The sequence below is a fragment of the Abrus precatorius genome, unplaced genomic scaffold, assembly GCF_003935025.1.
Source record: "Abrus precatorius isolate BTA unplaced genomic scaffold, Abrus_2018 Scaffold9, whole genome shotgun sequence".
In the NCBI taxonomy this organism is placed as follows: domain Eukaryota; kingdom Viridiplantae; phylum Streptophyta; class Magnoliopsida; order Fabales; family Fabaceae; genus Abrus; species Abrus precatorius.
In genome coordinates, this window is record NW_020874439.1 from 32,624,335 (window position 1) to 32,640,084 (window position 15,750).

Genomic DNA, 15,750 nt, shown 5'->3' on the forward strand with positions numbered 1-15,750 from the left:
ACAAAAAAAATATAAATTTATTTTGGACTAAAAATTTAAAAATTAGATGTTACATTTTATTGAACTGATGGGATTGAACAAGTCCATTTTTTTAAAAAATTCTTAATATTATTTTAAATTTTTAAAATGACATGTCAATTTTTTATCAAATAATAAATTTAAAATATTTAATAAAATATATTATTTTCACACTAAATATCTATAGGCATACTTCACTCTTTATTTTAATGAATTTATAAAATTATGGATAAAACCCATTAAATAAGAAAATAAAGTTTACATAATTTTTCAATTTTAATAAGCTTTATTTAATAATACATAAAAATAATACTAAATAAAGAATAAAAATAAAAATACTTTCTTAAAATAAAAAACACTTAGCTTCATAATTTTAATGTGTTTATATATATATATATATATATATATATATATATATAATACTATTTATTAACTTCTAAATTAAAGAGTGCCTGGTCAGCAAAATCCTAATAAATATTACATTAAAAAGATTTTAAAATTATTTATACCATAAATAGTGATGATATTATATGATAATTATTAATTAACAACCCTACTTTTAATTGGTCCATACGAGAACAATATACCCCCACTTGTCCTATTTAATATTTCGAAGTCCTCACTCAAATGTATCATCTGCTACTCTCAAACTCACCATTTCCATCTAATTTGGAGTTCTCTCTCTCTCCGCCATGGTTCTCTCGAAAACTGCCTCCGAGACCGACGTCTCCGTCCATTCAACCTTCGCTTCTCGCTATGTCAGGACTTCGCTTCCAAGGCAAGGCTCACCAGCACCATTTATCACTACTTTTCACACTATTTTCTACACATACTCATCAATTCATTATACTGAAATTAAACAAGTAAATAAATTGATGGGTACGTAGGATCAATCGTTTTCCCATGAATCTGCAATATTTATGTATGAATGCGTGATAGGTTCAAGATGCCTGAAGAATCGATACCAAAGGAAGCAGCGTTTCAGATCATAAACGATGAGCTAATGTTGGATGGGAATCCAAGGCTGAACCTGGCATCGTTTGTGACAACTTGGATGGAACCAGAATGTGACAAACTCATCATGGCTTCCATTAACAAAAACTATGTTGACATGGATGAGTACCCTGTCACCACTGAGCTACAGGCAAGTCTACTCTTTAAGATTAAATTTAAACAATTAATAAAAATATTTTTTATTATATTTATATTCTGATAAAATTTATTATTATATACTTATACTTAATTTCAAAATCAGAAGATCAAAGAATAAAAATTGTTGAATTTGGTTTTTTGGTTTGGTTGGAGTATACACGACTCTTTCTCTGGACTTCATCAGGGTATTATAGCATTTGCTCTAAAGATTCACAAGTGCAGTGGCAGCTCTTTTCTGGTCCGGTCTTAATTGATTTCCCCAAGTGCACGCAACATCGCGTGATTTTAGTAACTTATTTAACTGGTTAATGAAATAATAAAAAGGTATGAAAAGTGGTCCTTTAAAAATGTCGATTAAAAATTATTAAATATTAAAATGCATTAATTTTTTTTAAAAATATTTATTATACCACTATTTTGTTTATTTAAGATTCAAGTTGCACATGTATGATCGTTGTAGTGATATGTAATTGTGATCCTTTATTAAATGCGTAGCTTTTATTGACTTTTCCTTACTAAAATTTCTTTAAATCTTCACTAATTCAAACTAAGTAAGCTATATATCTTAAGAAAATAAAACTCTTTCAATTCGAATTTATTTAAAGGGAGCCGAACTCTTTATCCCTCAAACGAACAAGATTTGGTAAAATAAAAAATAAAAAATTAGAAGTATAAATGTAACTAAGCTTTTAAATGTACAGCAAATTTAAATTTCATCCTTTTATTTTATATCAAATCATTAAAGGTTACATTAACTGTATATGTAAATTAATTATATTATTTTTTAATAGCAAAAAAATTAATTATATTATTTTTTAAAAGGTTTCTATTTTTTTAGAGAAAAATTATTGGTGCTTAGCTGTCTACTTACAAATTCAAAACAATATTAATTATATTTTTCCAATTACATCCTTATGTATATTCTTTAGCAATAATAAATATTCCACTGATATAAAATAGATAAAAAAAAAATATGATAAGAAGTTTACAAATAATTTTTAAGAAAATAAAATCATTAACTAATAACTATACTTTTTAGGAATTATAAATATTAGTTGGGGAAATTATTTTCTCTCTCGCATCCTTTATGAATAATGCATAACCTTACAAATTATGCATTATGTATTATTATATATTAAATTTTCCTTAAAAAATATTAAAAATGTGCATAATATAGTATAATTAATTTTAAAAAAATATTGAGAGAGACATAAATTAATTAATGTAAAACTAGGAACGATATAAATTGATAGTTGTGGGTTCAACGTTGAAGCTGTCAGTCTTGTGAGGTCTATTTTGATCCCTTTCCTTTTGCACTTGTCGCCTATCCCAAGTAGAGTCTGCTTTACTTGTGTCTCGTAGTCTCATTGGCTAACATTAAGAGGATTTTTTTTATATGAAAAAGATAAAAATTAATAAAATATAATGTTTTGAAAAAAAATTATAAAATACACTTTTTTTAACAATTATTATCGACAATTTTTATTTTTAATTTTTTATAATTTTTTAAAAAACCACTGTTAACAAAGTATGTATGTATATATATATATATATATATATATATATATATATATATAAATTTTATATCTCATATACAAAAAAAAATTCCACATTAAGAACTGATTTATTTTTTTAAAATCTAAGAAAATCACTTTCGTTCAATTTATTTCTTAAAAGGTATTTTAATTATTAACTTATTATCTTAAAATTGATCTTAAAATATATAATTACAATAACTGTTTTTTATTTTATTTTGGAAACAATAAAAAAAAGTACTCAAGAATATCTCTAAATGTGTTTTCAATTTTTAAAATATATTAAATTTTGATTTTAATTTCTATATAATTTTTTATATTTAAAAAAAATTATTTTGATTCTTAGTTACTATTAAACAATGATGCGGTTGACTCAAATTTTATTACATGTCAATTTTTGTTATGCATATTTTTATAAAATAACGGTACTGACAAAAATCAAAATTACCAAAATTTGAAATTAATATGTATATTTAGTTTGAAAATTTTAATAAATAATAATATTTTTATTATATGTATAATTTATTATATTAATTAACATGAATTTATAAAAAATGAAATATTAAAAATTTTCAATTAAATACAAATTAATTATTAAAAATAAAAGTATAAAAATTATTTGTTAATTTAATAAACTAATAATGAAAATAAAATCATTAATTGTAAAAACAAAAAAAATTATTTTTACATATAAAGAAAACCTTTTGTTTAGTTTTTTTTTTTCTGGAAATGTATCGTTTTGTTGACCATTCATTTTCTGCATTTTGTTTTTTAATACCCTTTTAAATATGTATTTTATTATAAAATGAAAATTTCCATTTAATACATCCCATCAATAATTTTGATAAAAGTATCCTTTACGTTCTAAAAAAATGAAAATGAATACCTTTTGTCCACACGACACGGGTCATGCCCGATATTGAAGTAATATATTATTTTTGGTGGGGTTCTTCACTTTATTTCTTTGGATATGTTAACTTCATTGCTTAGAATTGGGAAAGAAAATATATATTATTTTATAAGTACATTTCCTATTTTAAAAAATAAATACCATATACAATGTTTTCATTTTATACTTATTTTTCATTCAAAATGTTATTTTTGCTTAAAAGTGATTATTAATATTTATTTATTTATTTATTTATTATTTGTCAGTAATAATATTTCCAGCTGAGTTGCCATAATGGAAAAGTAGTGCGTGACTTTGACTAGAGCACATCGTATGTAAGAAGATACGATAAGAAAAGAGGTGCAACCGTAATCAATGGTGAGTGGAAAGCACTTTGGAGGACCCCAAAAAATGTTGATTAATTAAAAAACAAAGGCACAAATTAAGGCACAAAGTCCTGCGAAAACCATGATTATAAGACTCAAATAAATGGTCTCATGTGGTCCATTCATAGGCTTAGTTACTTTGATATTTTCTTTCCAAAAACACATTAATCAGACTAATTATGAAACAAATAAATATTAATTCACAACTTAAAAGAATTTTCTCTTCGTATTGATACATCATAACATTTCTCATTATTTTGCTACATTGTCAAACTTCTAATGATTTAAAGGCTGATAATCAAAATTCTTGAAAAGTTATTTCATATTTTGTTGAATGTCTTTCAGAAAAATATTTCAATTTTCTTCGCTTACTGCCATTCTTTTTGAATTTTCTTTTAAATTTATTAGTAGGCTACTGTTTTATAATACCTGTTTAGTTTAAAATTATGTAAAATAATTTTAAACTGCTAGATGTAATTAAAAGATAAATTAAAATGAATTTTTTATAACTCTAAAATAATCAGTCCTTAACATAAATAATAATAATAATAATCATCATCAGCCCTTAGACTTTTGGAGTAACTGTGACGGTAGTGCGAATGCGCAATGCATTATGAAGGGACACGCGGCGTCTCTACTTTATCCTACGTTACATTGTCCATTCTCTTTTGACTGTACCTATCATAACGTTTGATAATTGAAATAGTCATATGATGTTAAGTAGCAACATTTATCCCACACCTGTACCGAAAAAATCTAGTGTGCTGCACTGCTGAAGATGAAGACATGTTAAACAGTTTAGCATTTTGTTGTACATAGCATGTTTCAGCATGCATAGTGCTTGCACTACTAGCTTTGTAGGTATTAGCATTCATTGCACTAGTAACAGGAGCTACAAATAAACAAAAATTCATATGAAAGAACTTTCTAATTAACTATGATTTTTCTTTTTTAATTTTTTAAAATAACAGTTTTGTTATCATAATTCTTTAGATTGATTTTAAGTATGCAAATTTGATAATTTTTTTATTAAATAATAATTATTATGTTTTTTATTTTTATTTTTTTATTTTTAATAAAATATATTATTTTTAGATATTTAAGATCAGTTTTACAAATTGATATTAATATTTTCTATAAAATAATCCATGTGCAGATGAAAAAGTCTATGGAGCCATTTACAGTAACAAAAGTTATGAAAAATCCATGACAGTTGAATTGTTTCAATGACTTCAACGCCACTAATTGTTTATGCTTTGGTTTTTCTTTGTACTGCTTCAGTTAAGGGTACGAAACAAATGACCATTTGTGATTTATGTGCAAACAGAATCGGTGTGTTAATATGATAGCTCATCTTTTTAATGCACCACTTGAGGAGTCACAGGCTGCAATTGGTGTTGGCACTGTTGGCTCATCAGAGGCCATAATGTTGGCTGGGTTGGCGTTCAAAAGGAAGTGGCAGAACAGAAGGAAAAAGGAGGGAAAGCCTTATGACAAGCCCAACATTGTCACTGGAGCCAATGTTCAGGTACATTTAAGAAACTTATTTTTTATATATATTTTTGGTACAATAAATAAAAATATAAAAAATAAGAGAGAAGTGTGAGATTAAACTAATAATGAGACAAAAAAAGAGAGAGTAAAAAATTAGTGTTATATGAATAGTACTATAACTCTTAAAAACATTTTTATTAATTATTTTGGCATTGTTCAAGAGCATAGCTTAAAGTATCTAGCATTATTTTTTGAGTAAGGAAACGACCAGTGTTTTGATTGTGTTCCTGTGAAGGTTTGCTGGGAGAAATTTGCTAGGTACTTCGAGGTAGAATTAAAAGAGGTGAAGCTGCGTGATGGATACTATGTAATGGATCCTGAAAAGGCCGTCGAATTGGTGGATGAGAACACCATTTGTGTTGCTGCTATCCTTGGTTCCACACTGAATGGAGAGTTTGAAGATGTCAAACGCTTAAACGATCTCCTAATTGAAAAGAATAAGGAAACTGGGTATCTCTCCTTTTCTATCTCTACTCTCACTTAAATGCTTCTTACTTTGTACACGAGTTTAAATATTATCTAATGTTATATAATCTTATAATGCCTTATAAATCTTTCTAATATTTTACAAAGAAAATATTAAATGAAAAAATAAATGTATTTAATACTTGAAAATACAAAAAAGAGCATATTGACATGAGAAATTACTTTTAAATTATAGATTGGATGAATTGACATGAGAAATTATTTGGTAGATGGGACACTCCTATTCATGTGGATGCAGCCAGTGGTGGGTTCATTGCCCCATTTATTTACCCAGAGCTTGAGTGGGACTTCCGGTTACCACTAGTGAAGAGCATCAATGTTAGTGGCCATAAGTATGGTCTAGTCTATGCTGGAATCGGTTGGGTTATCTGGAGAAGCAAGGAGGACTTGCCTGAGGAACTGATCTTCCACATCAACTATCTTGGAGCTGATCAACCCACCTTCACCCTTAACTTCTCCAAAGGTAACAAGTAATTGAATTCTAAAGTTGCTACTTTACTGTTCATTATTAATGTCTCTCACCTCTCACTTGAAATGCCTCCCTCAGTTTGTATATACTACTAAGATCAAGGCTGATTTACTTGACCTTTCTATCATGACCATTTATTAGTTTACGCATGAGTTTACTCATTTCTTTCACAAAATATGCAATGCAGGTTCTAGCCAAGTCATTGCTCAATACTACCAACTAATTCGCCTTGGTTTTGAGGTATTAACACCAACTACTTGTACACTCTTTAATATATTCCTGAGTTGAAGACTTAAAGTTGAAATTTCATTCCGACAGCTCACATAATAAATGTTAGCGTAAAAAAGTGGATTTTAATAAAACTTAAATGGCTTGTGATGTGGCACTCTAATTTTTTTTTTTTCATTGTACTGTACCTAAAAAATTATACCAATAAAAAAAAACATGTGATGAGTTATAAAAAAAAATATTATTATATATAATTTATTATTAAATATTATTAATTAAAAATCTTTTTGTTTACGGTACTTTAAAAATTTTTAAGGTACTACAGAATTTACTAACTTAAATTTTAATTAAAGAGCAATAACAAAAGTTACAAAGGGTATGTTAGAATTGCATATATGCTTTATTCTTTTATAAATCACAATCAATTTAAAAAACAAACGTGTAAGAAAAAGGGTGTTATTAGAGCATGTGTTGCATTTCTCATCCACACACATAATTTTCTGAAAGATTCAAAGAACCTGATGGTGTGATGATATCTTTACATAATTAAATGATTTGCAGGGATATAGAAACGTGATGGAAAATTGTAGAGACAACATGATAGTGCTGAAAGAGGGACTAGAGAAAACGGGGCGTTTTGAAGTAGTGTCGAAAGACAACGGTGTGCCATTGGTGGCATTCACATTGAAAGATCACACCCACTTTGATGAATTCCAAATCTCTGACTTGCTAAGGCGCTTTGGGTGGATAGTGCCAGCATACACAATGCCCCCAGATGCTCAACACGTGACTGTGCTTCGTGTTGTGATAAGAGAGGACTTCTCAAGAACCCTTGCGGAGCGTCTTGTGGTTGATGTTGAGAAAGTTTTGCATGAACTTGATTCACTTCCAGCTAGGATTATTAGTAGCACCACCACTACTGTAACAGTTAATGGAGATGATGCAAATAATGGCAAAGTAGTTGCTAAAAAGAGTGCTATTGAGACCCAACGGGAAATCACTGCGGTTTGGAAGAAGTTTGTGTTGGAGAGGAAAAAGCTCAATGAAAAGATGAATGGTGTTTGTTAGTACATGCATGCATGTGTTATGTAAACTTGGAATGTAATGTGTTGGGTCTACGCATGCCTTAATTAGTAGTTTTATTTTATATATCATATATAGATAATTAATATGGGCATATTAAGTACATTTGTTTGAGTCAAGTGATTTTATGCTTCAGTTGTTAATTTGATCCGAGGAAAGATCAAATCAGGGATTCATCTGGTTAACTATTGTTTACTTTAAATTATGAGAAATGAATTAAACGTATCTTTCCCATTAGTTATTTTTTGTTCTTCATTAATATTATTAAATTTTATTTTTCAATATTTTTATTAATTTTGATCTTTAAAATGTTTATAATAATTTTTATCATATATCACTTGATAACAATATAATGTGTATTTATAATCTTTAAAATAGTTATATTAATAATTATTTTGGAGTAATATGATGTTATATTTTTTGATACATGTCACATCTTTATGTGGCATATACTATTCTAAAAAGTAAAATTTAAAATTAACAGAAATTGTTCTGGCAAGTAGGCTTAAGTAAAATTTTAAGTTTGGATTTTTGTGTATGTAAAAAAATTTTAATAATAGACTCACCCACCACATTCAAGTAAGCAACTCAGGTCGGATTTAGACTAAACTGGGTAGGAAATTAAAAAAAATTGAAAATAAATTTAATTTACAAAAACATAGTTAAAAATAATTTTTATATTTTTAATTAATTTTAGCATTAATAAATTTTTAACATTTTAAAAATAATTTTATTTATTATTTAATAATAATGTGATATATATTTAGTTATGTGAAGTTAATATTTTTAGGTAACATGTGATGTGACTTACATATGTCATTTCATAATAATTAATAATTTTTTAAAAATTAAAATGTATATAAACTAAAACTAATAAATTTTTAAAATATTAAAACTATAATTAATTATATTTATGAGATTAAAAACATATTTTACTTTTTAAAAAAAATACGAATACGTCCCGTGTTCAGAAAACTATCAACCAAGGGACCCATTGACTATAGAGTTTTCAAAATCCACCCTGCTTATTGAGTTGAATAAGCTCAATCAACCCAAAAGATGGTGCTTACCCAAAAAGTGTTTGTCCATTTTGATCTCTAATTTCTAGTTGAATATAGAATTTTGAAAGCAGAGCCAAAAAGGTTGTTTTATCTAACATGGGTCATATATATATATATATATATATAAACTATTCCTCAAGCTAAAGTGGACATAAATTTTAGGTCCATAAAACGCCAAACCTTTTCGACTTAGGCCAAGTGGTCTTGAGGAAGAGTAACATGCTTTGGTAATTCAAGAGCAAATTCACGTAAAAAATAGAGAAATTCAAAGCTGCAAAAATAAGCAAACGGCACATAAAGCCCTTTCGAACATAAAAAAAAACAGTAGTTAATGTAACGGAACTAAGCTACAATCTAAACAAATTTTATTTACAATATTAGAATTAGAATAATCTTGGTATAATCACTTTAAAAGGAAAATTTTCCTATCTACTACGTGCCTAAAATTGCATCAGTTACTAATGATGTCAAAAGAAGATTTAAGTGATGCCAAAGCAAAGAAACACAAGCTATTTAAGCCAAAATAATGTATTTGGTGGAATAAAAACTAGACTAAACTTCCACTTGAAGTATTAGAAAAAAGGCATCATTCATTGGTTTTTGGCATTTTCTATATAATACTTCCAAGCGTAAAAGATCTAGGCTTACACTAACACAATGATCCCCCAGCTTCAGTCTTCAAGTCTAGCTGTCAATACTACAGAACAAATAAAAAAATGAAGAAAAAAATATTGAAGCAGTAAAAGATTCACTAACTCCATGGACAAATATCAACAATATAGTTGCGATGTCACCATCAAAAAGTTGTAACATGAATGTTACCGACTTGCAGCCACGGGTAATTTGAAACTGTAACAAAAAGGGAGGAATAAACAAGAATTCCACCAGATGGGATGAGTTATCACTTCAGTGCCAATTTTTTATGAAGGACAGTACTATATGATATTTGAATCTGAAGTATCCCTACTATCAACAAAGAGAAATTAGACTTCAATTCCCTTCCAGTTCCATAAATTTCTAATGATGCTTTTTGCAGATTAGCAAGATGAAACAAAAAGGACTTCTTACCACAGCTTTATACCGAAAATTTTATGTTAGAAAGGAGAAGGGTTCAGAGAAATTGTAGTCTTCATTATGCCATGTTTAATCAAATCTAATTGTCCAAAGAAAAGAGTGTTTAGCATCATTTAGTTAATTCAAGCTTGCTCTAAACCACTGGACACGAATTAGAAGTGGAACAGTGGTATATGCAAATCCACAACCTTCCCTAGATTGCATGTAACACTCAACACCAAGATCCATTTAATTTGTGTAAAAATGTACAACACCCGCACTCTGCCATAAATTATGAAAACTAAAGGCAAAATTGCATAACCCCAAAATTCTTTCCTTTCTTAAGGCCCTTTAATTGTATGTTATTTGCGTTTACATATATGAACAAAAGAATACATATCTCTCTATCTACATTTAGATTCAATAATTTAAAAAATGGCAAGATATCAGATATAGACTTCCATCACACTAAATCTCTATCATTGAAGCTGTTCTCTGATGATGAGGAGGAGGAGATGGTGATCACAGCATCATTACAGTCAGATTCACTATCTTGCAAGCTCATTAAGAGGTGGGAAGTACTATAGCTAGTAGAAGGCTTGGTTCTAGGGACGATGGGCACTTCAGCCTCACCAAGCAGCATCTGAACTACACACCTCATAGTAGGTCTTGCCATTGAATCAGGGTGTGAGCAAGCTAGCCCAACCAAGAGTACTCTCCTCATCTCCCCTTCCTCAAAGTCGCCTTCAAGCCTCGGATCAGCAGCGGTTAGCAACTTACCTTCCTGATGCAAACTCCAAATCCATTCTACCAAATTGCTGCTAATACCAACTTTACCAGCCCCATTAGCATCTTTTTCAATAGGTCTTCTTCCACTAGCCACCTCAAGAGCCACAGCACCATAACTAAATACATCAGTTTTCTCAGTGGCTTTACCTGTAAGGACATACTCAGGCGCAAGGTATCCCATTGTCCCGGCGGCCACGGTAGCATCAGGAGACTTGTCATGCTCCGTCTGCCTTGCTAAACCGAAATCACCTAACCGGGCATTGAACCCTTCATCTAACATTATGTTACTAGTCTTAATGTCCCTGTGAATTACTTGGTTTTCACACTCATGATGCAAGTAGGCCAAAACAGATGACACACCTAGCAAAATTTTGAGCCTGTGAGGCCAAGATAAAGGTATTCTAGCCTCATACAAAGCCTTATCTAGACTCCCATTGGGCATCAAATCATACACCAACAAAATTTCACCTTTCTGATGGCACCAGCCTTGAAGGTGAACCAAGTTGCGATGCCTAAGACTCCCAATTATGGACAATTCAGACAAAAACTCATTCTTACCTTGACCACTGTGGTTACACCTCTTGACAGCAACAATGTCACCACTATCTTTCAAAACACCCTTATAAACAGTCCCAAAAGCACCATGACCAATGACCCTATTTGCACTGAAGCATTTAGTGGCCACCTTAAGCTCCTTGTAGCTAAACTCTTTAGGCATTCTAATGATCTCAGACTCAATTGAATCAAACTTCTTCACATGCTTCACATTCTTAGAATACACCCAAAACAATGCACCAGCAAAGAGAGCAAGAACGAAAGCACCAGCAGTTACAACCCCAGCAACTGCTCCCACACCTTGCTTGCACAACCCACTGTGGCATGATGACTTACTCTCCTTTTGCTCAACAGAAGGAGCCAAAGACGGTGCTGACGAGGCGGCAGGAGGTGACGGCGCCGCCGTGGAATCAAACGAGGAGTTAAAACTCCACCATTCAACACTGTGAACCTCTGTACTACCTTGGGTAGACCCAGAAAACCCCACATACATGAAATCATTAACGTACATACCAACATCAAGATCCACCCTCAAAATCGGATCTTTGGGTTTCACATTCGAGTATGAGACCCACACGCGCAACCCTTTGCTGTTCCCATCGTATTCGATCCACGCGCTCACCGAGTCACCGCTTTTCAGATCAATTCCGATGGTTCCCAAGTCGCTAACTTGGTTCGAAACGACGCTGTTTAGGTCCAACCCAACATGGTTTCCGTTAATGTCGTTGAATTCCACGTCCATTAGGGTGTCAAATTCCACGGCGAGGAAACCTCCGCCGGCGCCGGCGGAGGTCTCAAGGCCAAGGTAGCCGCCAGGGTTCCCGACAACGGTGTCGTCCGGCGAGATGACAAAGGCGAGGCCGCCGCCGACGGAGGAGGGGTTGAGGTTGGTGACGGAGAAGGAGAAGAAGGTGGCGAAAGTCACCGGAAAAGGGTTTCCCGCTTGGCGGAATCTAATGGGGGTGGCGTAAAGGGCTCTGCCGGCGGCAGAGTTGGGGACGGCGGGGTCGCCGGTGAGGCTGACGGTGTTATTGTTGAGATGGGCATCGCCGAGAAGCTTGAGAGTGCTCAATGTTAAGGTTCCAAAGTCGAATTGGGTGGTGGCGGTGGCGAAGATGAAGAAGATTGAATATACATTGAAAAAACTTAGAAAGATGAAGAAGAGTACGTTATTGGGAATTGAAAGTTGTGACATTGCTGAATTGTGATGAAGGGGCATTGAGAAATGGTGATAGATATTGTGGTTCGGGGATGCCGAGGAAACAGTGGAAGTGAATGGTCAAGGTTGTTGTGTTGAGTTAAACCTTCACGGGTGGTGGTAAGAGACTAAGAGTGAGTGTTTTTGTTATGTTGTGTTTTATTGATTGGGATCCAAATTGTAGAAGACAAAGTATGGGGAAAACAAAAGAACAAAACAAAGAATGAATGGCAGAAAATTCAAAGGAAGAGTGGAGCAGAATGGTGGGTAGCAGCACTCACTATTCTCTCTGTGGGTGTGGGTGTGTGTTCTCACTGTCATAACGGTTATTCTTTCATCGCCCCCCAAAAGAGATTGTAAATAGTGTTTTTCATTTGCTTAAAAAATAAAAGATAAATGGATTAGATAGTTTCGGCTAATTCAATATGATTATGAACGTTTTGGTGACTGATATTTAGATTAATGTATCAACTGTGTTTATTATATTTAGGTGACTGAAATCATGTAAGTTCAAGTATAAACATAACATTTCTCTCGTTAATCAGTATGTTAAAAGAATTAAAAAATAATAACATTTTATTAAAAATGTGAATATAAAGTATATTGTACTTTTTAATAATTTTTTTATTCTTTGATCAATATTTTAAGGTACTAGTTAGTATTTTTTTTATATGAATATAATAGATGGAGATATGATAATATTTTCGTTTGATTGGTTTATCGTTGACAAATTTTGGAATTTTTGAAAAATTCAAAAATTTTAAAACTTACGTTGTAATTAATGCCTACTGTTTGGATTTTTTCCAGTAAACTCAGTTGCGTTGAATCAACGCAAATACAAATATACATTAGATTGTAGTTTAATTCTAAATTAGTTTTTTCGAGGTTTGAATATGTTTTTATCTTAACAAAATTTTCATTTCAAACGATACTTTTTCTTATATTTTGATTTTAATATCTTCTATTGAAGTAATTTAATAAAAAAAATGATTCTTTTAATGAATTACATCAACAATAAAAGATTATTCAATTATAAGTAATAAAAATATAACTAAGTCTTTTATTTTAAAATTTCAGCTAAAAATAAAATTGGCAAATGCAGTATGAATTTACTTTTCTTCTGGGATTTGAAGTAGACCATGAAAATTAATACAATTTGGTAATTCTTTGCTATTTAGTTAATAACTTGATGTTGGATTTTTTTCCCCCATAAAATCTTTATCATGCTTTGATTTTGTTTGTAGTAACACACACACTGGTCATCGTCGACCAAATAATTGGATAAGCTCACAAGGATAATAAAATCAATTGAACATTCTTGCATTCTTGAAGAGAAATTGAACGAAGAATCTGATAACAAAACCCATTATTGTTGAAGCACTTGATGTAGACTAACACAGTGAATGTGAAAACAATAACCATTGTTGTTTAGACCCACCACGTCCAGTGAGACAGCAATGCACACTGATTAGTCATATTTTCATGGCTGCAACAAGCTCAGTGCTTGAAAGCTAATTGTTTATGTTTATGTTTATGTTTCTATTACATAACAAAGAGAAATTTTTGTTTGAGTTCAATACACCTATAGTATAGTAAGATTAATTCTCCAATATTTTTTTTCCTATACATAAAGACTCAAAATTATGACTCAAAATACACCTTTAAACACTGTTTTAGGCATGGGCAGGTTGATATTTCATTTTAATGAGCAGATCATATGTTAATGTTTTACTCCATTGATAGCTTTTTCTACAGCATTGGTATGGCTTGCACTTTCCCAAATAGAAAGGAATAAAGGGAGAACAAAAAAATATTTCTTCTTTTTGCCTTTTTAATACAAGGATGCGTACATGAAAAGGATTTCTTTTATTGCTTTTTACTTTTATTTGGAAGGGGGTTGGGGTTGATTTTCCCATTACTTTAATAAATTTGTTGAAAAATGCTAATTAATACTCTTATAATACTAATTAAAGAATTAAAAATGTTATAGATGCGTTTTTAATTAATATCTTTAAAATATTGATTAGTAATAAATTTATTTTTATTGCCAAACATGTGAATTCAACGTTGGGAGGTGATGGAAGAGAGAGGAAAGCTTCAACGTTGGAAATTGACAAACGCAACATTTGCTCAAAGAGACGTTGCAGAAACAGTGCTTTGAGAATTGATATGCAAGAAACTTGTGTTTTCAAACATTATAATAATAATAATGAGACAAATGATCGGTTTGATAAATGCGATTGGAAGAGTGAAGAAACTAAATTTTCAAGATTGACATCATTGTGCTGTGCTCTTACCACTTCAACAACTCCAAAAGGTTTGCATTGGTGGAGCCAACCTTTGGGAGTTTTGGTTCCCATTCTTTTACTCAAACACTGTCATTCTCAGAGAGAAAACATACAGAGGACTCTAACTCACTCCTACCTTGCATCTTTAATTATTTTGCTCCAACCACCATGAGATGCAATATTTTACTACTACTAAATATTACTTGTTGAAACAATTTTATTTCATTAAATAAATAAAAAAGAGTCAAGTATGAGTATGATCATATTCACTGGACATAAGTATGAACACTAAAATTATTACTATATCATTTTTTAAATATGACTCTTTATTAATGCAGATATTTCAATCCCTCTGCTTAAACTCTACCTAACCCTGTTTAAAAGAATATAAAGAGATGAGAAGTTCACAGATGACAACACCTTGACAAATAGAGATGTGAATTTGTCAAATATTTGACTCATCTAACCCAACTTAATAATTTGATGGATAAACTTAATTTTCACTAATCCAGATATAATTTTGGATGGGCTTGACATTTCAATACAAATCCATGAACTTTTATGATATCCATCAAACGCAATTTATTACGAGCACTTCGTCCTAACATCTTCAAACTACAACATTTTATTTTCTTGAAAATGATAAATTTGTTTTTAGAAAATGTAAGGAGTTGTAATAGATTATAAGTATATTTAAAATTTACTTTTCTATTGTTTTTATTAATCTCTCTTCATTTTTTTTTATCTAAAAAAGTATTATTATACTGCGCCTTAGTTTATTGCAATCTCAAATTATCTCTTCGTGACATTGTTGAGTTTCTATTCATAGATGTTGACTAAGTTTACCATTCTTTGTAAAAGTTCATGATGAGATTTAACGAAACCAAGACGATAAAATTAGACAATTTATTTATTTTTTAATTGGTTGAACGTAATTCATAAGTTTTCAGTTTAGAGTGGATATTCGTAATTAACCCCTTCTTTTTATAATTACTTTTGATTAGAT

General features: G+C 30.6%; 2 protein-coding genes across 2 annotated transcripts; one reads left to right on the top strand and one right to left on the bottom strand.

Moving 5' to 3' along the window:
* The first annotated feature begins 653 nt into the window (after positions 1-653).
* On the top strand, positions 654-8,063 carry LOC113849076 (glutamate decarboxylase 1-like). Its single transcript, XM_027478675.1, has 7 exons — positions 654-796; positions 958-1,162; positions 5,308-5,508; positions 5,770-5,984; positions 6,230-6,483; positions 6,677-6,729; positions 7,279-8,063. The coding sequence occupies exons 1-7, from the start codon at positions 711-713 to the stop codon at positions 7,783-7,785; spliced, it is 1,521 nt and encodes a 506-aa protein (XP_027334476.1). The 5' UTR covers positions 654-710; the 3' UTR covers positions 7,786-8,063.
* Positions 8,064-10,265: 2,202 nt separating this feature from the next.
* Positions 10,266-12,614, bottom strand: LOC113849075 (L-type lectin-domain containing receptor kinase VIII.1-like). The gene has a single exon (XM_027478674.1). The coding sequence runs from the start codon at positions 12,475-12,477 to the stop codon at positions 10,378-10,380; it is 2,100 nt and encodes a 699-aa protein (XP_027334475.1). The 5' UTR covers positions 12,478-12,614; the 3' UTR covers positions 10,266-10,377.
* Positions 12,615-15,750: the final 3,136 nt, after the last annotated feature.

What these genes read in the sequence shown, in the direction of transcription:
- LOC113849076 (XM_027478675.1), top strand. Translation starts at nt 711, where the DNA reads ATGGTTCTCTCGAAAACTGCCTCCGAGACCGACGTCTCCGTCCATTCA. An exon ending in GAAAAGAATAAGGAAACTGG is followed by an intron (nt 5,985 to 6,229) that starts GTATCTCTCCTT and finishes ATTATTTGGTAG; the next exon opens with ATGGGACACTCCTATTCATG. An exon ending in CACCCTTAACTTCTCCAAAG is followed by an intron (nt 6,484 to 6,676) that starts GTAACAAGTAAT and finishes TATGCAATGCAG; the next exon opens with GTTCTAGCCAAGTCATTGCT.
- LOC113849075 (XM_027478674.1), bottom strand. Translation starts at nt 12,477, where the DNA reads ATGCCCCTTCATCACAATTCAGCAATGTCACAACTTTCAATTCCCAAT.